Consider the following 26,208-nt stretch of genomic DNA (forward strand, 5'->3'; position numbering starts at 1 on the left):
AAGATTTTAACACTAAATAGTTAAATTTTGAATATGATTTGAGTTGAAATTGCTTTGTTGAAAATTCAGTGTGAGCAATTGCTTACGAGAAATATGACAGAACTTTGTTTACTTCAGTCTTTTCTAGCTGTGGTGAAGTACTAACAATGTTTTTTCGTTTTTTTTTAGTGATATTATTGAATATTCATTGAATATTGTGTTGATTCACATTAGTAGTGATTTGTACATTTGACCTGAAGTGAAATTTGCCTTGTGAATTAGATTTTTCAGATTTAAAATGGGAAATTTTCTAAGAGGTTCACCAATCAGGTGATAAACCTTATTTTGGACAGGTGTTTTTTTACGAAATTTCGTGAAGTTTTAGCTTTTGTTATGACTAGGTTGTACAAATGCCTGAAGAAACAAAGGAGCATCATCTCTACGAAAGAGATATAGCGATAAATGCCTTGAAAGATTCCCGGAAAGGTCAAGGAATGCGCTAATCCGCACATACTTGGAGTACCGAAGTCACCTCACTTTAATTAATGATATGGAAAGTTTCCTGGCTTCATGTGACATTCTACGTTTCCTTTACATGAACAGGAAGATGACTTGGTAAGATTGGTTCATGAAATGAAGAACAATGGGCATCCTGTTGTGGCGAATTAGCTGTCCAACTATACAGCCAAGTTGTCCAAAATTCGAGCCAAATTTACCTCTACATGTCAATTAATTTTTAAACGTATTAAGACTAATTTTAGTAAAAACAAAGACAATAAACCCTTACCAAGTTCCTAAACAACCCTTCTGAAAAGAGAGTAACAAAAAAAGTCAATTATTATTGAAAATATCGCACTTCAAATTCAGTACATTGATGTTTTAAGCACCCTGTCCAAAATTATGAGCCCTTACCCTAAGGGTGTTCAAATGTAAAATATTTTTTTGTAGGACCTCAATTAATTCCTGAGCTAAGATATTTTTTATTTAAAAAATGGTGAAATTAACTTGCTGAATATACTATGCTGTCCGGAAAGAGTTAAGTAAGTTTAAGTCACGTTAATTTTATTTTAATTGTAGACTCCATTTCAATTCGAATTAAAACACTCAGAACAGCTTTTTTACGTTTTTCTTTATTTCGTCCACTCTCTTTGGCGTCCAACTCAAGTCTGTCTGTCCTTCGTTGTTCGTCCGTCTTCGTCTGTTATAAGCCATCTCGCGGCAATTATCCTAAGTATCGTCCGTCCCGTCTGACCACAACTCGGCCGACCTAACTAGGGATCGACCCGATCCCAACGTCATTTTGTTTCGTCATGTCACCTATCGTCTACTTAACATCTAACATTTTTTTCTCTTTTTTTCTTTTCTTCAAAAAGTCCAGTGAACATCTAATCTAATATAAAAATACTATAACTATCAAAATTCACACTTCATTCTCATCAGTGGCGTGATCCGCCCAACTCCTGCCCTGTATACAGTCTGGGGATCTCCATAGTCTCAAATTTTTTGATTCAATAACTCCGTTATAAGGAATTTGTGTAACTTGACAGTTTTCAACATCTCTTACTACATATCGGTCATGAGGCAAAACTTTGTCCACCACGTAGGGACCCTTGAATTTAGGAATAAGTTTCTTGTTTGTACCTGCCGTAGTATCAACATTTCGTAGCAAAACAAAATCGCCTTCTTTATAAACCAACGGATTCTTGTGGATCTTCTCGAACTGCCTCAGATTTTGCTTCTGGACTTGTTCTATTTTCTTCGACGCGGATTCTCTCAGAGCACTCAAATCTCGTAGCTCATTATTTAACTCTTTAGCATCCAAATGCTCAGTCAAATGATCTACCTCTTCTCCCCTCTGTTCCACACCAAAAAGAACCTTGCTTGGGGTGGTTCCAATTGAACGATGAAAAGAATTGTTAATAGAAAATTCGACTTTGCTCAACTGGCGCACCCAGTCTGCATGTTGAAGAGGTTCGCTAAGTTTCCCTAACATCGGAGTAATAACCCGATTAACACGCTCTACCTGCCCGTTTGCTTGTGGGGACGCTGTTGCCACTTCTACATGGGCAATATTCCGTTCGGCAAGGAAAGACTTAAATTCATTCGAGCGGAAACAACTCCCTTGGTCTGATATGATTCGCACTGGTCGACTATAATAGTCAAAGAATTTTTTCAACGCGCAGCACACTTCCTTCGTGCTTGTTGACGAGACAGCATAAATTCGCGTAAATTTCGTAAATCCGTCAACCACTACCAAAATATGCTTCCTTTTTGATACTAGCGAAGGCAACGGCCCGAGATGATCGATATGCAGAGTATGAAAAGGCACTGGGTGTTTTGGAATATTATACAAGGACTGCATATTGCTTCGCGCGGGAGTAGAGTAAAAGAGGCACTTCACACAATTTTTCACATAACTGTCAATTTTCTCTTTCATCCCCGGAAACCAATAGTGAGTGCGCAATTTCTCATAGGTCTTTTGCGAGCCAAAATGTCCGATTTTCTCATGAATTTGTCGAATCAGATTCACTTCCATTTCTCCCGGTACGTAAAAGAATAACTTCCCTCTTTGATCGCGTCTATAAACCAAACCGTCTTTCAAAGCAAACATTTTATTATCTTCCTTCTCCAACTTGACCCTCAAATCTCTAATCATCTTATCCCTACTCTGAGTCGCACTCAGTTGAAAATCTATATCATCACAGTCAACGGCCGCTACTGGATAACATCTACTCAAAGCATCAACATGATGCATCCTTGTCCCACTTCGGTGGACTATTTTATAATCAAAGTTTTCCAATTCAAGCGCCCATCGTTGAATACGTGGGCTATCTGATCGGTGATTCAACGTCATCGCAAGTGAGCTACAATCTGTAACAATCACAAAAGGTATCCCTTTTAAATAAACTCGAAAACGACTCAAGGCATAAATTATTGCCAAAGTTTCCAACTCATACGAATGGTACTTTGATTCTGCTTTAGACGTACTTTTTGAGAAGTACGCTACTGGATGTAATTTCTGATCATTTTGTCGCTGAAGCAACACAGCTCCAAATCCCAACGAACTCGCATCAGTATGTAGTTCTGTCTCTCTCTTTGGATCGTAAATGGCCAAAACTGGCGAAGAAATCAAACGTCTCTTTAACCCCTCATAAGCCTCTGCACAAGAATCATCAAAATCAAATCGCGCATCTTTTTTAAGAAGAGACAGCAAGGGACGAGCAATAGTTGAAAATCCTGGAACAAATCTCCGGAAATAAGCACAAAGTCCCACGAAAGAATGGACTTCCTTCACATTCTGTGGCGTTGGATAGTTTTGGATAGCTCTCAGATGGTCCTCGCTAGGACGAATTCCCTCTGAAGATGCCTGGTATCCCAAATATTCGATCGAGGAATACCCCAATTTGCACTTTCCCATTTGAATAATCAACCCATTCTCTGCCAAACAGGAGAGTACTTGCTCTAGCGTTTTCAAATGCTCATCGAAATTAGCGCTCGCTAATAGAATGTCATCCATATACACCACTATTTGCCCTCCTTCAATGAACTTCCGCAAAACTCTTGTAATAAATCTCTGAAATACACTGGGGGCATTCTTGAGCCCAAATGGCATTCGCAAGTACTCATATTGGCCCTCTGGTGTTACGAATGCAGTATACTGTATGGAATCTTCAGCCATCTTCACGTGATGGAAACCGCTCTTCAAATCAATCAGACTGAAAACACTCTTGCCTCTCAAATGCTCTAGGCAATCTTCAATTAGCGGAAGTGGATAGTTATCCCTAACCGTGAGATTATTCAGTGAGCGATAATCGACACACATTCGTGTATCTCCACTCTTCTTGTCTACAAGAACGATTGGTGAAGCATAAGGAGAATCACTTGGCCTAACTATTCCTTGCTCACACAGATTGTTGACAATTTCGCGAACTTTTTCCCTATCAGAATAGGCCAGTCTACGTGGGCGAAAATAAAAAGGGACATCACTTGTCAATCGAATTTTCATTTCAAAATTATCAGATTTTCTCTCTTCACAAAATTTGTCATGATAATGCTCTTGGACAAGTACTCTCAATTTATCTTGACATTCTTCAGACAAATCTGGACAAATGCTCACATCAACCAAAGCTCCAATAAAATCGTCTTGCTTTGTGAAACTATTTGCTTCAGAATATTCAATAATAAATGCCAGCAAGGTTTCATCATCCCCAAATACATCTTCTACGTCACTAATTTCTACAGTTTCACTCCCTTCATTATGCTCAAATTCCTGAACCTCTTCAAGAGAAACTACTTCCTTTATTTCACTCAGTTTATTCTCTCTCTCGCTCTCAAATAACTGATCTTTCTCTTGCCTCCCACTGAAATTGCTTTCCCTCTTCCCCTCATTTAAAATAGTTTGGTCCTCAACTTTACTCAGATCTGAAATTTTAACTTCACTCTTCAATTCATCAAGCAAATTCTTTGCAGTTTCAAAGCCAACTCTATCCGCCAGTTTATAATTGGACAAAGTACACATTGTCAAATTCTTTTCTTTTGAGAAATTTTCAGGCTTCTTGGGTACAAACTCCCTATTCATAAATGTCAATTGAATCCCTAGTAGCTTCAAAGCATCTCTGCCCAACAAAATCTCAAATGGGGACACTTTGTCAGGGACAATAATTAATTCAATGGATTTGCAAACTTTTAGCAGTTGCACTGAGCAAATAATTTTTCCAAAGCTTTCAATTTTAACCCCACTTAGTCCCCGATAAGGTAAAATTGTGCACTCACGTTGAGGCAGAAGCATCTCTGGCACTTTTGACCTTTGAATTAAACTAATTGGACTGCCCGTATCCAACAGAGAAGAGAGACTGATAGTGATCCCCAAACCAGAACCAGGATTGAACGTCACACTTACCGGCTGATGAGAAAGAAGTGGCTTAGTCTCGTCACCCTCTTGAAAATTCCCATTTTCCCCATCGTCAACTGCTGCTGTAGTCTTCGGCTTCCTGTACAGTGGGCAATCCGGATCACGTTCACGTCTAGGCTTTGGACATCTCCAGGAAATGTGGTCAGGCTCAGAGCAATTATAACAACGGGGTTTATTTCCACTCTTAGCAGCAACATCGGAAGCCATAGAGGCTTTGGATGTGTCCCCACTCGAAGAAGGATCCTTCAAAATGTTTCTCTCATAGCGACGCATTGCCAACTTCAATTCGTCCAAAGTCCTGCAGCCTGCAATCATCGAGATATTTGATGATTGATCCTGAAGTCCCTCGATGATAGCGCAAATGATATCCTCTTCCGGAATAGGGTATCCGGAAACCATGGCTTGAATGGCCAAAACGTACTCTTGACAGGTTTCATCTTGCTTCTTTATCCTCTGCTTGAGTTTTTTCAGCACCTCTCTCACAGTCTCATGCTGTCCAAATTCTTTGATGAGGGCTGTTTTCAAATCTCTCCACTCTCTGAAGCGTTGAGTACGAGTGAGGATTTTTGCTGGGCCAGAATCAATAAGACGCCGGGCAAAAACCAAACGGGATTTTGGTGGCACTTCGAAGTCGTCACACACTAATTCAAAATCCTCAATCCACTGCTGGATCTTGTATCCATCATCTCCAGAAAAGTGCTCCACTGCATTCTCAATGTCTTTGAATGAGCATTTTAGCTGATTTTCACTCTTTGAGACACTCAAGGCGCGCAATAATCCACCCAAAATTGCAATGACATTAACGTTGTCACGGAAAGGGACGCCATTTTCGAGGTGATTAACACTGACGCTCGATTCAGCATAATTTTCCACCGAATTTTGGGGCTTCGCTTGCATTGTTCCCTCATAATTGGACGCACTCTCAACACCTGAATCAGTGTCGGCTCTTTGATTGATATTTGGTAAGTTTTCAGGGGAGTCTCCAGCAGAAAAGCCCTTGGCGTCTTTTCTGCATTTTCCCGCCATCGGCAAGCCCACGACGACTCTCTTGAAAATTTTTCGAATCTGCATCATCGATGCTGTGGGCGGAACTTCTTCCCCCATTTCACTCAGGATTTCACTCACTTCACTCATTTTTTCCAGGCTGGGAGCCAAGCTCAACCCCACACCTGAAGTTGTAGACTCCATTTCAATTCGAATTAAAACACTCAGAACAGCTTTTTTACGTTTTTCTTTATTTCGTCCACTCTCTTTGGCGTCCAACTCAAGTCTGTCTGTCCTTCGTTGTTCGTCCGTCTTCGTCTGTTATAAGCCATCTCGCGGCAATTATCCTAAGTATCGTCCGTCCCGTCTGACCACATAATGAATAAATCATCTCGTATTAAAACAAAAAACAGATTAAAGTAAATCATAAAATTTTGAATTTCAAACCGGAAATATTGATTGACTAATTCTTTTGATCACCACATAATCACGGATGTTTAAAATACAAATTCTGTGAATATGAGCTAAATATAAAAAAAAAATCACATATTACAACTTCACTGTAGCTGTGATTATGACTGGATTACAACTGAAAAGCGTTAATAACTTTGCATACTCAAATTCGGTTAGTGAGAGCATTTGATTTGAATGATCCGGACAAAGTTAATTTGCAATAGGAAGAGTACAGTAGGAAAGTTTACATAAAATGTTGAAATTTGATGGTTCGTTTTTCTGCTAAAGAGCCATTAGGATTAGGAATCAAAATGTGTAGTGGTTTAAGTGCATTTGCAACTTCAAGTAAATGCTAAGTAGATAATTCAATATTGGATGGTGGACTTGAAGCGACAATTAACACTCAAGCGGGTCTCTCCTTCAATTTGGTAAAGACTGATTCCATACTGAATCAATTTGAAAGTGAAATGTTGCAATGGCTTCGAAACATCGTTGCGAAAAGTTCATCTAATTAGTGAAATTATAATTTTTACCAAAAATGTATCAGCTATTCAATTCTTGCAAAAGCTATTTTCAAATGAAAAAAAATTTGAAATGCAGAAATAAAAGAACCAAAAGAACGAATTTGTATACAAGAATTGATCTATAAGTCTGTTACGCTCAAGAATAATTTAATTAAAGGTACGCCTATTACAAAGCTTATGACAAAAAAATCTTTTATTACTAACAATAAATAACAGGGAAATACTTTGAGATTAATCGTAATATTTTAATCGAACTAAGGGAGCTAGGGCACAAATAGACTCAGGCTGATCTTCAAGAAATTTTGCCTGTAAGTAAAATTTGGCTGTAAAACATTTAGAATCAGCAATTAAAGGTCGTTTACATAAATTTCCTCTAATTAATCCTTTACTGCCAAATTTTTCAGGCTAAATTTTCTCAATCAGCCTAATTCTATTTAAGCCCTTAAGGTGGGCACGAAAAGTTTTATCTACTTTAAAATAAGGGCACACATCTGACCAGACTTGACAAAAATACAAAGCAGAGTGTATTTAGTAATGAAATTAAAAATATTGAATTTATTTTTATCCCCTTGTTTCCATAAAAAATGTTAACCCGTATTCCGATGTATTTCAATGAAATGTAAATCCGCATTTACTCTGAAAAAAAAAATTGTTAAACGAACAAATGGATTTTGTTCAAATTTTGCCAAAAGGATGTTATTTACCAATTTGACACAACTTTTTTCTCGCATTTTATATGGGAAAACACCCTTTTGAAAACTTTTAACAAAATCCAGTTGGCCGCCGATTTGACAAAACTTTTCCATATTCTGTATAGAAGAACATCCTTTTGACAAACTTGTCTTGTTAATTTGACAATACTTTTTTTTCTGAGTAGGAAATCTCCAACATCTCAGAGGACGGGGAGTATTTTTCAATGGGAAAAGATTCTGGTTTCTTTCTCCTCTGATTGTAAAGGTTAAACATTCTTAATTCCGAGGTGACATTGCATTTAAAAAGGAAATGATAAATGTTTTACCAAACTAAACATTGTATCTACAAAAGGAGTCGTGGCTTAAAGTCGTTTATAGACGAGATTTATAATGTGTAGAGTAGAGTATTGTATGAGTTAGGTCCTATTAGAAATATTTAGTGAACTCACTGACTTTTAGATGGTATCATCAAACAAAGGTTAGCACTTCCAGCAAAATATTCCATTCTTCCTGGTTTGAAGGTTTTTTTTCTTCTCACCCCAAACTACCCCTTCTGTTGACCAAAACCTGTTTTTTTGGTATATTTTGAAAATAATTTCAACAATATCTCTAACTTTTTAATATATTTTGACCACCTTCTAATTAAAATTTGGACATGAGATCATTGTAAAATCCCTTTTCCTTGAGAATTATACTTCACATTCTTCACTTAAAGTCCTTAAAGTACCCTTAGTAAATTATAGTACTGTATATTCATGAAAATACCTGTGTATTTCCCGACATTTTTTGCTAATTGTGTTAAAACTGTCATAAAGCAGGATTGTATAAATGTTTCTGGGGCTTTGACTCGGAAACGTGGTTTAACCAATGCAATGTCCTACAATCCTTCAGATAGCAACTTTTTCAAGGCATTGCAACTCATCTACTAAACCATGTTGAGCAAAAAAAAAAGCCTTGATGTGGCAATAATGATGCAATAAAACTGCGAAGCTCTGTGAACATGAGATAATTTCACATATTAAAGGGTAGAAAAAAAAGTAAATCTCTATGTGATGAACTTTTAGTCGGAAGCATGATAATTCCTCGCCTGTTAATCCCAGTAAAATTACCAGTAATACTTCCATGGGAATGTCTGTGATAGCTCAGAGGTAATATTGCTTAACTTTTTGCTCGTTGTATGCACTTTGTAATGAATATTCGCGTGCTCTACGACTGGATGATTGAAAATTTAATCGTTTATTCACAGCAAAGAAAGGAAAACTCTGTGCCTGAACTTAGGTAGAGTACCTCTAGAGCAGCTCTCTCAAGTGTTGCTGTTGAAAAAGCTCCGGCAAAAGTTCACGTGTCTCTGTGTTTGCATTCACGCCTTTCCCGTCTCTTAACTTTCCAGCTTCAACCCCTATTTCTGTCACCCTCTCAATGCTCCGTGTGATTTTGCAATAGATTAAGGCGCGCACACGAGAAAGTCTCACCTTAACACCCCCCCCCCCCCCACCTCCAAAAAAGAAAACTCACACTCTTCTGGTGGGTTAACAACCAAAAATTTTACTTGTATGTTCCACAATAAAATTTCCCAACCACCCTTTCGGTACTAAGGCATCATGCAAGAATTCACATATTCACAGCGAGCTATAAAAGATGATATTTAAATTTAATATTGCAACTTTGTCAACTTTTGCAGGTGTCGGAAGAAAAAGTGGAAACACGATCTACCAGCTACGAGTGTAATTATTACGTTCCACAATGAAGCAAGATCGACGCTCCTGCGCACAATAGTCAGGTAATTTATTTGTTTCTTACCTTTCAACCTTTTGGTGTTCAAATTGATGGTGCTAGGGTCAACACTCGACCAACCATCTAAATTTAAGTGAACTAACACATTTTCTGAAACATCTACCTCAAAACAATTCTCTTAATAATTTTTTTTTTCAATTCAATTTATTGATTGCACACAAAATAGGATGGTTTCCTTTTACAAATTTGTGGCAGGTTAAACCAAGAAAAATAATAACAAAAAAAAATGAAAACAACGAAAAGGAAAGAGAAAAATAGAATATAGCACATTAAAACTAAAGAGGAAAAGGTTGCCCACCATGTTCACTCTGAATGTAATCACGAAATGCATTCGGAGATCTCCGATTTTGTGAAGCAAGAGAGTCTTGTACAATATCGTCTTGTTATAATATCTAATAGGGTAAGATCATGGAATCATGTCTAATTTGTAATTTTGACACTCTTTAACAGTTTAAAACGGCAAAAGGAAAAAACAAAGAAGAAGTACTCTCGAATGTAAAGTCCTGTATTTCTTCGTGGTTTTCCTTTTCTCTTTGACCATCTGAAATAGTGAGAAAATCTCAAAATTCCAAAATTGACATGATTCCGAATTACCCCATCTTGCCCTATCTGTCCTAAACTTGATTCTGCTACTGTATTTTTTACACCATAGTCGATTAAGGGCGCAATTCTAAGATAAAAGGTGTAAATCAGAGTTCAGCATTACGAGCGTAATTATAGATATATTTTTCACTAGTTACTGGTTAAATATATTTTATAAACTTAATTTTGCCTCACACTGCTTAAAATAAGGGAAAGTGTCTCGGATTAATATAAAATGGAATTGTATACGAGATAATTGGTTTAGACCTTGGCTAAATTTCGGATTAACTATAAAAATAATAACCAATAATAGCATGTCTAGAAATCGTCGGTTGAAATAGCAACTGGTCTATTTATATGTGCTGTAAACAACGCATCATTACTAGTGATTCTAGCCACAGTTAACCGGTTTCGAAAAAACGGTTAACCGCCCAATTTTGAAGACGGCTTTAAAATCGGTTTTTAGAGATGAAACCGGTTTGAAACCGTCTTTTTTACAGAACTTTTAAAGTTTTTAAACTCTAAAGATTAAGTTTAGGGTAAAGTGATATAATTTGGAATTAGTGTTACAAGTTGGACAATTCGCCGGTACAAGTTGGACATGGCCTTTTTCTTGATAAATACAGTACAAAAATTTTTTTAAGCACAAGGAACCAAATTATAAAACTAAAGCATTAAAAATATATAAATAAAAATGAAGTACTAAATTTATCAAGAAAAAAAAACCTGTCCAAAATGTACCATAGCCCAACTTGTACCACTGTCCAACTTGTACCACTCTACCCTATTTCTTGAAATTCAAGATTATTGCAAAACATTTCCTTGACTTTAGAAGAGAACCTGAAATGCAATATGATTTTAAGTATAATATGTGTATCATGATTTTCATGATATAAGTATAATACCAAAAATTATGCATTGGCATGTTTTCTGTATAGAATGATCTAAAAAATGGATTTTAGACACCGTTCCCGACCGAAAAATCTGATTATTTAAAAATAAAGAATAATTTTGAAAAAAAATATAGCAGAATATATGTAGCGATTCAAGTTTTCGAAACGTAAGTTTAATAAGATTTAACTAGTCAAATGATTTTCAATATTAAAAGGAAAACTCTTACTATTTGTTCGTCAAAACATTCTCTATATTTTTTTCCAAGATCTAGAATAAATTTTTTAAGTATTTCCTCATTAAAGATTGTCAAAAATGACAGCTTTTATAACCAAAAAATAGTTATCTTTACGGCAATCTACATTGCATTAGCTTTTCCACTGTATAATATTATTGCAAAACCTCCCGGTAATTTTTCTGCATTCTGGAATTTTCTGAACTATTTTAAAATATTATTTTAAAAACAAAATAAAGTAATTAATACTCCCTCCGTTCCGAAATAAGTCGTACGTTTGGGAAAAATTCTTGTTCCGAAATAAGTCATACGTTTAGGAAAAAATGGTTTTAAGGGAAAGTTTGTTGGTAAATGTTTTGTGTATCAACAATTATCTCTTGTAAGGAACTATTGCTAATGTCCAGAACTAAAATTGGGGTCCAGTCTTGATGGTATGTTGAGGAACGAATGTCTTAAAAATATCTTATTTTTGGCGTTTTATTTTCAATCTAAAATAGGTGCAGAATGGTAAGAGATACAGACTTGGGACCTTCGGGGGACCCCCCATAAGTTGACCCTGGGACTATTAATATATCCTTTATTTTGCCCCCACTCCTCCCCTTCCCCTCTAAAATCATCTTTTCAGGATTGCTCGAAAACACGTTGTGCAATTTTTTTTTTCAATTCTGGATGTGTTTTAGAAAAACATATAAATGGTCCCAGGGTCAACTTATGGGAGGTCCGCTGAAGGTCCCAAGTCCAACATTTTGCATCCAGATATTCGAACACATAAAAAAAGATGTTCTTTTTATTGCTCATTCTGCAAAATTTGAGATATAAAAAATGTCATATCGGTAATAACTGTTGAGTTCTATTTGTGCATACTAAAAATTTAGAACAAATTCTAGTCTGTAATGTTAATCACAGTCCATCTTGTAGTAATTAACTATCTACCGGAGCTCTTTGAAAAAAACGTGAAAAATGGACAACTTCAACATATCGATTCCTCAACTTACCATCGTGATAGGATCCCCATATTATCCCTGAACATGGAGGATAGTTCATACTTAAGATATTTGCAAATAACAAAAACATTCTCTCAAACCATTCCTTAATCCCTAATTTTTCGCCAAACGTACGACTTATTTCGGAACGGAGGGAGTAAGTTCTAATTTAACTGAAAAAAAGAAAATATTTGTGTATAAAATATTACATCAAAGTTTAGCTTCTTAAAAAATGTTCAAAATTCAATAACCTAATCCTTAATTTAAAACCGGTTTAAAACCGGTTAACCGGTTTTAAAGCCATCCAAAACCGGTTAACCGGTCTATCCTAAAAACCATGTTTTTTGAAATCACTAATCATTGCTTAACATTTTCATCAAATGCAGATATTACAAAGCAAATGTAGATAGCATAGATTCTAATCCAATCGACGAAGTACCCCGAAATTCCGAAAATATTCAGAAAATATTGAAGCGACATTAGATTACACTTAATTAAATACATTAAGATTAAACAATTTATAAAGACTGAGTTTTACAATCAATTCATCAGTTAATATTCATTTGTATTATAATTTTAAGGAAAATGGTTTCAAACATTCTTCTTAACATAAATTCATCACATGAGTTCTGGCCGTTTTGAATGACTGTTCAAAGTTAAACTTAACATCATTTCGAGTGAATCTAACAAATTCAATTAATCTCGCGCAATGGAATTAACTTCATATTTCTGACATTCCATTTATCAATCAATATCAATCAAAACCAACGAATATTCTGTGGTGAAAATGATGGTATGTATTCTTTACTGGGAAGGATCTTAATTCTCTGTTATGCACTTCCATGTACCCAATGATATCCAGTTTAAGTTAATTGGACATGAAAGCTCAGAGGATGTTAATTAAAATCGATGGGATTTTCCCGCCTACGGCATGAGGCTCATCAGCCTTCCAAGAGCGAGAAGGGTTGCATGGCATTTTAATTGGAGGCCACATTAAGAGGCTGATGCAGGGGTCCTCGACTGGTGTATGATTAAAAGCCATAAATATGAAAATAAATTCCATCATGAGGCCATTCGAAGAAAATGGGCATGAGGGGGTGGAAAATACAGTGAAAAGGCTGGAACAGGAAGAGATGAAAAAAGTTCTTGTGTGCACCTCTTGCATGTAACATCTCAATAGTTGGAAAGGTTGCCCAGCATGAGTTGGGAATAGCTTTTGTTAAAGAACGGGGTGTTTGTGGATGGTTGAGGGGGTTTTGGAAAACATTGTGAAAGCGACTTAAAACTGATTACAAACTTTTCTTTACAAACGCTATGAAATGAAAGTCAAGTGTTTCTCATTTAATTCACCATCCGTTCCTTTTTCCACTTTTCTTGACGATGGAGCGAAACCCAAGAAGAATCCCCAAGATTACGTTGTGGGCAAAAAAGTAGCCAAGGATATTCGTATGCAAATTAATGGAATTTATTTTTGGATGATGGGGGTACTTTTCCGCTAAAATTTTCATTTTTCTTCAGATTCTTGTCCATTTGAAGTCGATTTGCTTTGGGGGTGGCGGTTGATGGGTTAGTCCTTCGGCAATCAAGGGGGAAATATCTGACAGTTATTCTTATTTCAGAAGAATAGTTACCACAGGTACATGGTAGGGGAATGTGCCCATGACTAATTTTTTCCTGTGTTTCTGAATAAATGTGACCCCGTAATATATTTTAAAAACAGGACACTTTCCCCTAGTTTTTAAAAGTTGAGTGCAATGAGCCATATTTATTTAAAAACATAGGAAAAATTTAGTCATTATAAAGCTTGAAATCATTCATAGCATGGGCACTTGGGCACTTTCCCCTACATAGTTTACAAGTATTAAAATTTATGTGTATGTTTGTTTATCTAGTATGAGAATGTGAATAAAATATTGACCATTACACTTTTAAATATTGTTTATATATACAAAGAATTTGGCTTTTCTTAAGGCCTCTACACAACAGGAACAATTAAAAAATAATCTTTTTGAAAGAAATTCCCCTACCATTGTAAGCAGAAATGTCACTTCTTTTAAAGACCTATTTTTTTACGAAAATTACTTCTAGTGCGAAGACACCATTAGATTATGCATCTTCCTTTCATCTGAAATTCTTTACAATCTCAGTTTCTGTGGTCCGCGGTGACATAAGATCTCGTTGGGCCCAAATAGATCTAGATCATGAATATCATACTCGCCAAAAACCGATTATCGTGGCCGTCCATCCGGCCGGTAGATTCTACGTAGAACAAACGCTTCTGGCGTGAAAACGGAAAGAGATATTGACAAGAGGTTTTCGAAAAATGTTAAAGATCGGGTGGACTACATCAGATTCATCCTCATTCCCCCACCCCTTACCGTCATTTTAGAACACCACCAAATTTCGTTTTTTCAATAACTTATCCCCTATGAAATGGATCTGTCTGAAATTCTGGTATATTACAACTAGACCTCAGAGCTTTCAATTAAAATTAAAAAACGCAAGCCCTTCCCGACCTCCCTGACCCGAGCTATAAGGCGTCAAAAGTTTAATTTTCAAATAGCCATATCACCGGTTATAATTGTAAAAACTTGAAAAACTTTGTAAATCTGTCGTTAAATGCTACAACTTTTTGGACATCCCAAGTACATTCAATTTAATTGAAGGTTCGATTATACGAAAAAACGATTTTCAGACATTTTCTACAGAATATCTCAGAATTTTCATTTTAAATTTGGATGAAATTTTATTATGTTGTAGCTGAGGTCAAGAGCTTCCTAACATTGGATCAAACTTTGCCCTCATTTTACTCTGTTCTGAGCCGAAAACGGAAATAAACGATCAGCCCATAACATCGGTATTTGTGAAGCAATTTCAGTGAAATTTTAGTATCTTTTTTCTGAAATCGAGATCTTTTTGACGATAGGTTTCATCCGTCCCCACTATACCCTGATCCGACCGAAATTGAACTATACCAACTATTCCGAAATTGAAGCTCAGAAACAAACAAATTTTCCACAAAACTTTCGACTCGGACTCTTCACAAGGAAGAGCATCAGAGAAGAAAGAAGTTACTACCATCAAAATTAATATGAAACAAAATTATTTTAAGGCACAGTCCCCAAATCCCATGCCCTATGAACCCCCAAACTTCCTGAAAAAGATAGGAAATCTCAAGATTTCAGCACTGTGGTAGGACTTCTTTTTCCAGGGATAGCCGACGGTGGTGGAACTGAGCTAGGTTTTTCATGACAATCTGTCTTTTCGGTGAGCGTTGGAATCTGTTGCTCAAATCCTATGAATCAAACACACAATTTAACCAGAGCTTTCGACACTTATCGTGTCTTCCTCAGTAGTTCTTGGTTAGTCTTTTCCTTAGGATTTTTGTCACTAATTTCTCTACTCTCTGCAAAAATTGTTGGGTTCAAATTATACCCAGTAAAAATGTTATGCATAGTTCAAGAAAAACATAGTAGAATAAAGAATGAATAAAGAATATTATAGTCTGCTAAAATGAGGTATATATAGTTCTTCTAGTTAGAACTTTTTATAGATGCTATAACTTAAAAGTTAACTTTCTCAGAAGAAAGTTAACTTCGCTATTGATAAATGCGTAAAAGTTGGTTGAAAAATTTGATCGATTCAGATAAATCCTCCTTGGTTCTTGGACTTTTTGGAGGTAATACCCCCATAAATGTGAAATGAGCGAAAAATCCACCTTTGGGGTCAATTTGACCCCATAAGAGGACTCTGGGAAGAAAGTCATTGAAAAGGAAAGGTAAATATTTGATCATGTGGAAAATTTGATTGAATATTTTCAATGGTTTGAAGTGCTTGTTGGTAACTTTTGCCTTTCCTTTCTCTCCCTTGTCGACTTCTTTTTTTTTTTTGCTGCCGCTCCATTCAACCCCTTTGGACACAAGAAACTTGAGCAAAACATGAAGTTAATTAACACTAAACTAATATTTTACGGTTTCCCAGGGTTGATGAGTTGGAGAGAAAAGTTTTTTATGGATTATGCTTTTGTGCATAAAAAAAGACAATATGAACATGGAAAAGGGATGAACGTTTCCTATATCAACCATTTCCTGAAAATGAGCATGATTTGCCCGTTGGATACAACAGGAAGTGTTTTTTCAAGGCATAGGGCATCCTTTGTTGACCATCTGACCCATCATATCCTTGCATAAAGTTTTCAAGTGAACAAGAAAATTTTATCCAGCACAAATAACAAGTTACAGTTTATACGCCATTAGGGGCTGCATATACGCAAACAGCTCCCGGGCTCGAGTGGTAATTGAACAAGTTAAATTAACTCGTAATTGCGATAGTTGATGTAAAATCTTGGGATGGGGAGTATGGGGTGCACTTTCGCGTTTTCCTCCGCACTAGGAAAATTTTCCCATAGATTTTCTCAGTATGAGGTGGAAATCGTATAAAAAACTTCAAATTGCTTCCTTCTCCTCATCGAGTACACTTTCATCTCTTCCGCTGAGGCGGTATGTTCTCATATCTAAAGACTAACGAATAATTTCTGTACTTGTGAAAATTTGAAAACTTTCCCTCTCTGGGATTGATAAGTTTATTTTGTCTTGTGCTATGCATCAGATTTGTGGTACAGGGGATGAGGTTAATTTGCAATTTGAGCTTTTGCTACATTATTGGGATTTCTCTCTACTTTTAGTATGAACAACATCAAACTAATTCCATCGACCCTAGGAATTATCGTGATTTTAATTTAAAGCTTGCCTTTCACTAATATTGACACAGAGAAAATGAATTTTTTAAAAATGAAAAAGTACATTTGAAATGAGCTATATGTTTGTAAATATACAACACAAATGTGAGTATTTGTAAGTTTTTCGTAAAGCTTCATCCTGCTATTTCAGGACAAAATTATCTTTCTCGTGATGGTCTGTGAGGTGGTTTAATCCAAAATTAAAACACTCAAGGTTCTAGAGTTTTCGGCACTGTATCGTGTCTACTTCAATGGTACACGATGCAGTGACAAGAAGATACGATACAGTAGTGTCGAAAGCTCTGGAACCTTGAGTGTTCTAATTTTGGATTAAACAAGTGGTTTCTTTTTTCTACAACTTCACCGACGCTCACCGGAAGGACAAATCTTGTCCTGAAATAGCAGAATAAAAAACCTCACCGTCGGTTTACCCACTAGAAAGTGAAGTTCCATTGGGAAAAACAATAATGTGCGAACAAATGTTTGTAAAAGAACTAAAAAAGCTTGTCAAGTGCTCATGTTACGAACAACGTTAGTGAAAGAATACAAACTTTTGCAAACTTTTTTGTCATTTTTTGTCAATTTACGACATATTGTTTTCTTTGTACCTGAATTTTATTAGTTACGTTAAATAAATTTCAATATTTTGACAAGAGTAGGGGAGACTGGGGCAAAAAGTCACAAAATGGATATTTTATTTTTTTACAAGCTACTCGAGCGCTTCAAAAATTTCTGATTAGCGCAGTTTTATAGGAAATTTACCGCTCTACAACTCTGTGAAAGCAATATTCCTCTATTTTGTAAGGAAATACGTTTATCGAGCCAATTTCTAAAAGGTAATTTTGTGACTATCCTCAAAAATGCTAGGGCAAATAGTACCAGACATTCGGTATTATCATATTTTGATTCGCTTCATTACAGGTTTCCGTAAATTTGAAAAAATACCTAGATGACATATTTTCATAGAAAATTTATTCATCTACACCTTTGTAAAACACCGTTTTATCTGCGAGAAAAGTAAGAAAACGAGAATAGCGCTTTTCAAGCTATTTTAGAAAAAACACACAAAAGACTGCAAATCGTTTGACCAATGCAAACTACAAGCGGCGAGACATGATAATGACGTCTCTTTTCGCCGTGAGACATCAGAAATTCCTTCGCTTTTTATTACTTCTTGCTCTATACCTTTTGTTACTTTTTACCCCAAGTGGCCATTTTTAATAAAAGAATTTTTGGAGAAAAGAACTTTTGTGAAATTCTGAAATAGATAGCGGATTCATATTCAAAAAATCCAAATTATTCAAAAAATATTCACCAGTGCATCAATTTTGGAAAATAAGTAGGTAATAATTGTTATCTTCTGCAAGGAAAATATTTCAAAAATAGGGCTAATAATTTCGATATTTTTTATTTTCTAAATTCCTTGTTCGAATTCTAAGAAAGTTACGACATTGAAGAAGGTCTATGGAGGCTATCTATAGTCGCTATCTATTTTACCTTGGAAGATATTGAATTTTGAATTTTTCGATTTGTGACTTTTTGCCCCAGTCTCCCCTGTCAATAGGAGTTCTCTATCAAAGAAGGACCTATTGCTGTTACTGACCAAAGGACAATGGGCAAAAGTGGTCTATGGTGCGACTACCAATGAGACCTATATCATCGAATAGGCTATGGTGTAGGTAACAACTTTTGTTCCGAGACCAAAGTTCTAAACCATACGGAAAAAGTTCTAAACCCAAAAAACTATTTTCGTAGAAGAAAAATAATTTCTTATACAAATCTGCGCATTTATACTGTCTTTTTTTAAGGGAAAGAATAAACTGTATATCGACGGTTCCATTCCATACCATTCCATCAGAATGACAACTTTTCAGGAGAGCCATTTGAAATTGGTGATTTCCTATGCTGCCTGTGTAATTTTTTTTTCGAAAGTCTCAAATATCTCGTTACCCGAACACCGGATGATCACCAAATTTTCACCAGTTGTAGATCTCGGTCCCAAGAGCAACATATCTCTCGGAGTAATATAAAGCTAAGTCGACTTAGCATAGTATGGAATGGAGCCGTCGATATATGGTTAAGGAATCTTTCATAAACCTTGATCCCATACCAAGTTCCAGCTTTCTACTTCTTCTCAGAGGAAAGTTAAAATGAAAAAAGGCCATATTTTGTATGAAGGCTACTGGAAGGAGGGGTGGGGGGAGAGGGTAGTATCCATGGATAAATAGCTAAAGTCATGCATTGGCTTCATACCGAATTTCATGAAGATCCCTTTAGCTGATGTTGAGTAATTCGATGTCAATATAGTATTTTTTCGAAAGGATAAAGGCGTTTTTATAAGGACTCCCGGCGAATATCGTGCTGGGTCTCGGTAGTTTTTCATGCTACACCATTACCTATAAAATGCGCCTAGTCCCATCTGTGGTCGCCACATAGATCAACTCCCATACATTTTTGCCCAATGCCCTTAAGTTTTTTTTCTTGTCATTTGTTCAATTCCCTTATTTTCGTGAAAAATAGTGTTATTATCGTTGATGTGATTTTTTTCTTATATAATTTATTTATTTATTTATTTTTGAATGAAGGGTGCCTTAAAATACTTTATCTTTTAATTAAAGCTGTCTTATTTTTTTACGAATAGGAGCTGTAGTATTTTCAATCAAATAGAGAGCTTCCAACAGACGCTATATGCTATTGATTTTAAATTATTGTAAGATGTCGAGGAATGAAAACTCAATCCCTGATCTGTTTCCAGTGGGAAATAACTACAAGTGCTTCCGCAAGTGGATTAAGAGTACACCACAAAATTGATTACTCTGTCGCGATTCTCATCGTAATCCCGTAGTGCAAGTTATGAGAACTCACACGTGGCTTCCGTGCACATATAGAACTTTTGGAAGAATGTAATCCAATATGCACCATCAAATGTTCAAGATTCCTAACCATTCGTTCTTTGACAACAACCCCCGAGTCCTCGATTTCCTCTTCATCATGGCATACAATTTAATTATGTGTTGGAAGTACCAAGAGACAAAGTGTTTAATAATCAAATTTATGAATTTCAAAAGCAATCCACCCACTCTAATTTCCCAACCCCATCATCTTTGTTCTTTGGAACACATACACCCATATATATCTAAAAATTACTCTCAAAATAGAACTTTTCGATTTGCCTGTCATGTTGTTGAGATGGTTGAATTCAAAGAAAAGTCTATACCTAATTTTCTTCCCTGGAAAACTTTCTTTGCTACATTGAAATACTTGGGTCCGGGATTCAGGGGCAGAGGAAGACCAAAAGGAGAATCGAGAGGGTAGAAGCATGTAAAATAGTTTTCCTTTAGCTTCATGTACAAACATAGTGCAGAAGAAAGGGGTTGAACGTACTCAGATAGAAAAAAAAACGACAACTCTTGGGAATTTGCAATTTGCCAACAAGTTACTTGAGGATATCTTTGAGAGTATTACACTTGAAAAGACTCCTCAACTCTCTATTCCCCACATCTTTTTAGCTTCTGTTTTTCTTCTGTCTCCACCAAGGAGAATAGTTTTCTAAAAAGCTAATTCAATAGACTCGATAGGGATGTTTTTTTTGTGTGTTACACAAAATACAACTTGCTTCATTCTAAAACTTCAAAGACTAACTCTGCAATTTCCTACTTGTTCCTTTTCTAATTCCACGAATATTAGTTTTCTTTGTCTCAACTCACCGTGACTTTGCCGTAAGTTTCAGTGCTACATATTAAATTTTTTTTGGGTTGGAAATTTTTGAAAGTTTTAAAAAGTATTTTGAATTATATAAAATGCTTGAGGCTGCAAAAAGGATTAGAATTACGAAAAGATGGGGTACTTTCTAGAATCAATCAATAAATACCGTTAGAAAATAAATATTTTCAAAATGGATGACCTTCTAAATTTTGTATGTTTTTAGACATTCAATTTCCAATAATAATATGCAGAACATAGGGGAAAGTGGAGCAGTTAACGAGGGGGTAGTTTCAATTTTTGCATATTCTCTTTTAAGAGAATAGCATTAGGGGAAACTGGGGCACCACCAAACGCGGGGTACCACCAAACACTAATTTTTATTTCTAATCTACTTGGACTATCTCGACTATTTCTTCAGTGGACAAGCATCTCCTAAAATGCCTATATATTTCTATAAGTCTTGTCCTCTGAAGATGAGCATCCGATTAAAAAATCGCAGGATTTGGTGCTACTCCGTGTTTGGTGATGCCCTAGTTTCCCCTAAGCCTTTGTGTTGCAATTCTTTTTTAATTATGTGTGTTGCACGTCTATATAATGAAAAGCTGTAACAAAGCAGTATCTAATGTTCAGGAAAATCATTAATTTCATAAAGCTTTTCGTTGAAGTTCTGCAACAAATTTTATAAAACCGCATCAAAATGAAACTTTCTGAGACGTCTTATTTACACAAGTTTCTGACCAAATGCGCTAAGTGCAGTTTTACAAGTAGTTTTATACATAATAATTCATGAGTGTAATAAGGCATCTACCTACCGCATTTAGGATTCGATAAATTCTAAGATGATACCTACAATATTCCTTTAAAACACTGGAAGAATATAACGGAAAATTTTGTGCAGTCTCATGAGGAAGTTCTGTGGACCATCAATCAATTATTTTAATTAAAAACAAGTAAATATGTTAATTAAAAGGGGTTTTCGAATTGTTTTTAGATAAAATTCGAAATAAAGAATTATAAATAATCTTCTGGTACGTTTTGAGTGCATATAAATTGTAAATTTCATTGTAATAATAGGTTTTCAGAATATTTTATGCGATAGACTGTACTTTCTTTAATGCTAGGTGGATTTAGGAATTTGAAATGATACTAAAAAAACTGTTATACAGGAAAAGACGAGTTTAGCACTAAGAGACCTTCCGTTTGCTTATAAAATTGTCAAAATTAAACAATTGATCAGGTATAGACTATATAATTTTTTGTATTTCAAAAGTGAATAGTATGGGACGGCTTTCAGGCCTCGCACACATTCTGGCTTCGAACACTTCATATTTTTTCCCATATTCCTTTTATGAATCTGGCTTTTTTTTTTTGCAGAAACTGTGTAACTCAGCTATTTAAATATATACAAAAATAGGACAGATTGGGTCAGATGCGTTAAAAGGAATATGGGAAAAATATGAAGTGTTCGAAACTTGAGTGTGTGCAAAGCCCGGAAGCCATCCCCCATATATTAAAATTCTGCAACAAAATTCTTGTTTGATTATATTTTACGAGTTCTAACCCTAATCTTAATTGGGAATCACTGGATATTTATTATAAGTTTTACTTCTGTTTATAATCTTTTTAAAACGGTCTCAAGATTCAATTTTCATGCGTCAAACTACCCTTTCTTCCCCTAATCTAAATTTTGAGATCAACAAATTTTGATAAAACAATTTAAATTTCCATATCGGCTCTTCAAGATTGATTTATAGTTTCTAAACTTATTAAAACTTTGACTTAAGTCCTTCTAAGCATTTAAAAAAATAAATTAAAAACAAACTTTGCAATAATTTAATTAAAATTGAAATCTAAAATGTTTTTAAGTTAACTTTAATTTTAATACTTGTAAGTGTTGATGGGGCTGAATAATGTTATAATAAAGGGAAAATGAGAAACTAAAGGTGCTGCTCATCTTACAACTTCGTCGGAGTGAATTGTCCACGACAACTGATGTTCACTCGCTGAAGTACAGAGACGATTGACTTGAACAAAAGCCCAGCAACCTTCAGCACCCCCTAGAAATGATGGATTGAATGAGTCACAGGAATGAAAGATTGGGATTAGTGGATTTGGTTGTTGACTGGGTTAACAATTGTCGAATGGGCCATACGCTCTACAAACTAGCTTAATGAACGTTTAAAATTTTAATTGAAAATGTATGTAGGGAAATGCGCCCTACCTTCTAATGACTCAAGCTTCAGAGAACCCAATTTTTTCTATGTTCCTAACGAATTTGACCATTATAAAAAAAAATTAATAAAATATAATATTATAATAGGTCAAATTACTTTGAAAACATATCGAAAAATGATTTGTTCAAAGTTTGAGTTGTCCGAAAGTAGTGTGCTTTCCCCTATACGAAATTTTAAGATGAATCATAACTTTTTTTTTATTTTTCCAGTGTCAAGAATATTTATGTAACTATTTTTGTTTATTTATAATTGGCATTTTATTTTATTTTTTGACAATTTACTACTCGCCAAATTTAAATATTATAGAATAACTTTTACTAAAATACTGCTAAATCTGCTTCAGCCAAAGAGAATGTAAAACTTTAAAAATTTAGTCAATTTATTATGCTTTATTCCAAAAGTTTGTATTGTATTCGTATCGCGTATATCATTAAGTTTGTTCTTAATGCCTCGCTTTAGCATTAGGGTAATTGAACAAAAGGGAACTATAGGTGTGGGGGTGGATTTGAAATTGATGGTTCGTGGCCTTCGTAGTCATTTTACTGTTTAACAATTCAATCGACAAACAAGGAACTAGACAAACAATTACACAAATACGCCGATTTAATTATCTAACACCCTTAAGGCTCATTGTACATAGAGTGTTTCTCATTTAATGTGCCACACCCTCGGGAATATTTACCACAATGGCAGAGTCTTTGAACTGTCAGGAGAGATGCATTTTTGTCATCTCCCACAGGGAAGGTCCACAATTGTTGCCACAGACTATCTCTGGTGCAGTCGATTTGTTTACATAAACGAGGTTTTCTGCAAAATGAATGAGACATTAATTATCGCGACAAACGAGAGCGCTAATTAAGCCTCAGGACTGATAGACAATCATTGGGGTCATCTGACTCTTGGCATATGAAATGTTCATGAAGTTCCGCCTGGGTTGTCGCACAAACAGAAGTTTATCCCTCCACAATTCCCAAGGGTTGTCGAATGTCTCGTCATCAGGATCACAACACGTTCAATTTGAAACATATTCTTCTTTTGAAGTAAAAAATAAATTTAGACTAAATTAGATAGATAGATAGATAGATTTATTTGCTCTTAAACCATCTGCGGCTGCCGCCGACTTCACAACCGACCTCATCGGGCAAGACGGCAGAAAATCCCGAATCACTGGTCGTATAGGCCATATTTATTTTCACAAATCATCATTAGACAATATATGAGTGTGTTTTGAGAAGCTTTGCAGATGGAAAGAGGTGGGTCCCAGCATGGACTCCTAGGAGGAGTACGTATTTGCTGGAGACTAAGCAGGGGATAGGAATGGATGATGGGGAAAGGGAGTAATCAACACCAGGGATACAAAGAAAACCAAAACTGTCAAACGTATGAAGGCCGCGAAGAGGCCCCCAGAAGAAAACAAAAAGAAAATCAAACAAGAAAAAAAAAAGTGAATAGACACGCGATGAAAAATGAAGAGACGTGGAGAAAAAGACAAAACAAAATAAAACAAGATCAAGCAGAATGTCAGAAATTACACGAGTGCAAATCAAATAATACAAAAAAGACTACAAATTCTAATGCGCATATGAAAAGTGAGACCCGAGCATCAGCAGAAGTAATCAAATCAAATACGGGACATCCACACACGCAACAAGAACCCGGGACACCAGCCACCGCCTCCCAGAGCCCAGACAACAACCCAAAGAAAACCCCCGCCGTGGCAAACCCCAAAGCCTCCCGCGCCCACCTGACCTTCACAATTTCGGGCAAAAGAGAAGCTGAAGGCCGAGAGAAAAACCCAGACATAGGCAAAGCTAGTGAGGGAGCTTCAGTTTCAGGATAAACGAGTTAGCCCAGGCAGTACATAAGGTATCCCTGCAAGCCGCCAACCACTCATAAGAAGCAGAGACTGGATTATCCCAAGCACGCATCGCATTATGTAACTATCCCGCGGCGGAAATGAACCCCGGACGTTCAGCGCAATACTCCGCCCAAATCAAGCGCTTCAATCGATTCGAAAAGGTCTGGTAGCTTATATGTGGTTCCTTCAAGTTTAGAGGCAGTTCATTATATAGAGAAGGTGCCACATATAAAAAGGATCTTTTAAAAAGTTCCTTCCGCGGAAATGGAACTGCTGCGGGTGCTACACTTCGCAGTGGTCTACCTCTATTAGTATTATAAAAACCACCACGGACAAAAAACACTCTAAGAGTCTTATATTTAAAACTGTACGAGAGAGGGAGTATACGGAGATCAATGAACGACTTAAATAAGGAATCGCGCTTACTTTTACGAAGTATGGCTCTCAAAGCACTTCTTTGAGCCATTCTCACGGGCTTCAAGTTAGTGTGATAGGCACTGCCCCAAAGTGAAAGACCATACTGTAAGCGAGAGTCTACACACGCGAAATAAAACATGCGGGAGACACTCAAAGGGGACAAGCGGCCAATATGAAATAAACTACTAATAATAGAGAGCAGGCTATTTTTCAGTTTTTGGATTTGAGGCTTCCAATTGAGTGAGGCGTCAATAGTTACTCCAAGGTAACAAAACTCTTCAACATATGGAATTGTTAAGCAAGAGTTTCGACAGACGTATCCATTACAAACAGATGAATGACATACAATAGGTTCAGGAGTAGTATCTGATTTTCGAGGGAGAAAACGCATAGCCCTTGATTTGTTACTGATAACCATGTTATGTTCATCAAGCCAGGCTTTGGAGGACCTCAAGTCCCTGCTTACGCTGCCATCGACTTCCGCCCACGAACTTCCTCTGTATTGCAGTACAAGATCATCCGCATATGCGACCACCCTCCCTTCACGCTCCATGTTCAGAAACTCATTGATATATATCAGAAAAAAGAGCGGACCAAGGACTGTGCCCTGAGGTACTCCGCGATTTAGAGTGCGTGCCCCACTAAAGCTACCCCCAATCTTCACTAGTTGTGTTCTGTTATCTAAATAGGAAGCAAATAAATTTAAGGCAATCCCCCTGATACCACAGTTACCCAGCTTATCCAAAAGGATCTCGTGGTTGACAGTGTCGAAGGCTTTAGTCAAGTCAAGGAAAATAGCTGAGACACAGTCCCCATTATTTACAGCTTCATACACATCCGTCATTACCCTCAGCATAGCGTCCTCGGTACTTCTACCCTCCCTGAAGCCATACTGATAATCACTGAAGAATTTAGTCCTGTGCAGGAAATCAATCAAACGCGTCTTCAAGAGTTTCTCAAAAACTTTTGAAAAAACAGATAATAAAGATATTGGGCGATAGTTGCTCATTTCTGTTTTGTCACCCTTTTTAAAGATAGGCACGACTACCGCGGATTTCAAGCAATCGGGATATACCCCATTTTCCAGGCAACGATTAAACAACACCTTCAGAATATCGACGATATAGAATACTATATGTTTTACGCAAGTGGTGGAAATACCATCATAACCCACAGACTTCTTATTAGTAAGGGAACTTATAACCTTTAATATTTCCATCCCGGTTA

At 36.2% G+C, this 26,208-nt stretch overlaps 1 protein-coding gene across 1 annotated transcript in view; it reads left to right on the forward strand.

Moving 5' to 3' along the window:
* LOC129807679 (polypeptide N-acetylgalactosaminyltransferase 2) overlaps window positions 1–26,208 on the forward strand; it is a 281,760-nt gene that overhangs the window by 224,458 nt on the left and 31,094 nt on the right. Inside the window, exon 4 of the mRNA XM_055857114.1 lies at window positions 9,226–9,324. Within this exon, the coding sequence (XP_055713089.1) occupies window positions 9,226–9,324 (99 nt within the window). The remainder of the gene's footprint in view (window positions 1–9,225; window positions 9,325–26,208) is intronic.

The sequence above is a fragment of the Phlebotomus papatasi genome, chromosome 3 (assembly GCF_024763615.1).
Source record: "Phlebotomus papatasi isolate M1 chromosome 3, Ppap_2.1, whole genome shotgun sequence".
Taxonomy (NCBI): domain Eukaryota; kingdom Metazoa; phylum Arthropoda; class Insecta; order Diptera; family Psychodidae; genus Phlebotomus; species Phlebotomus papatasi.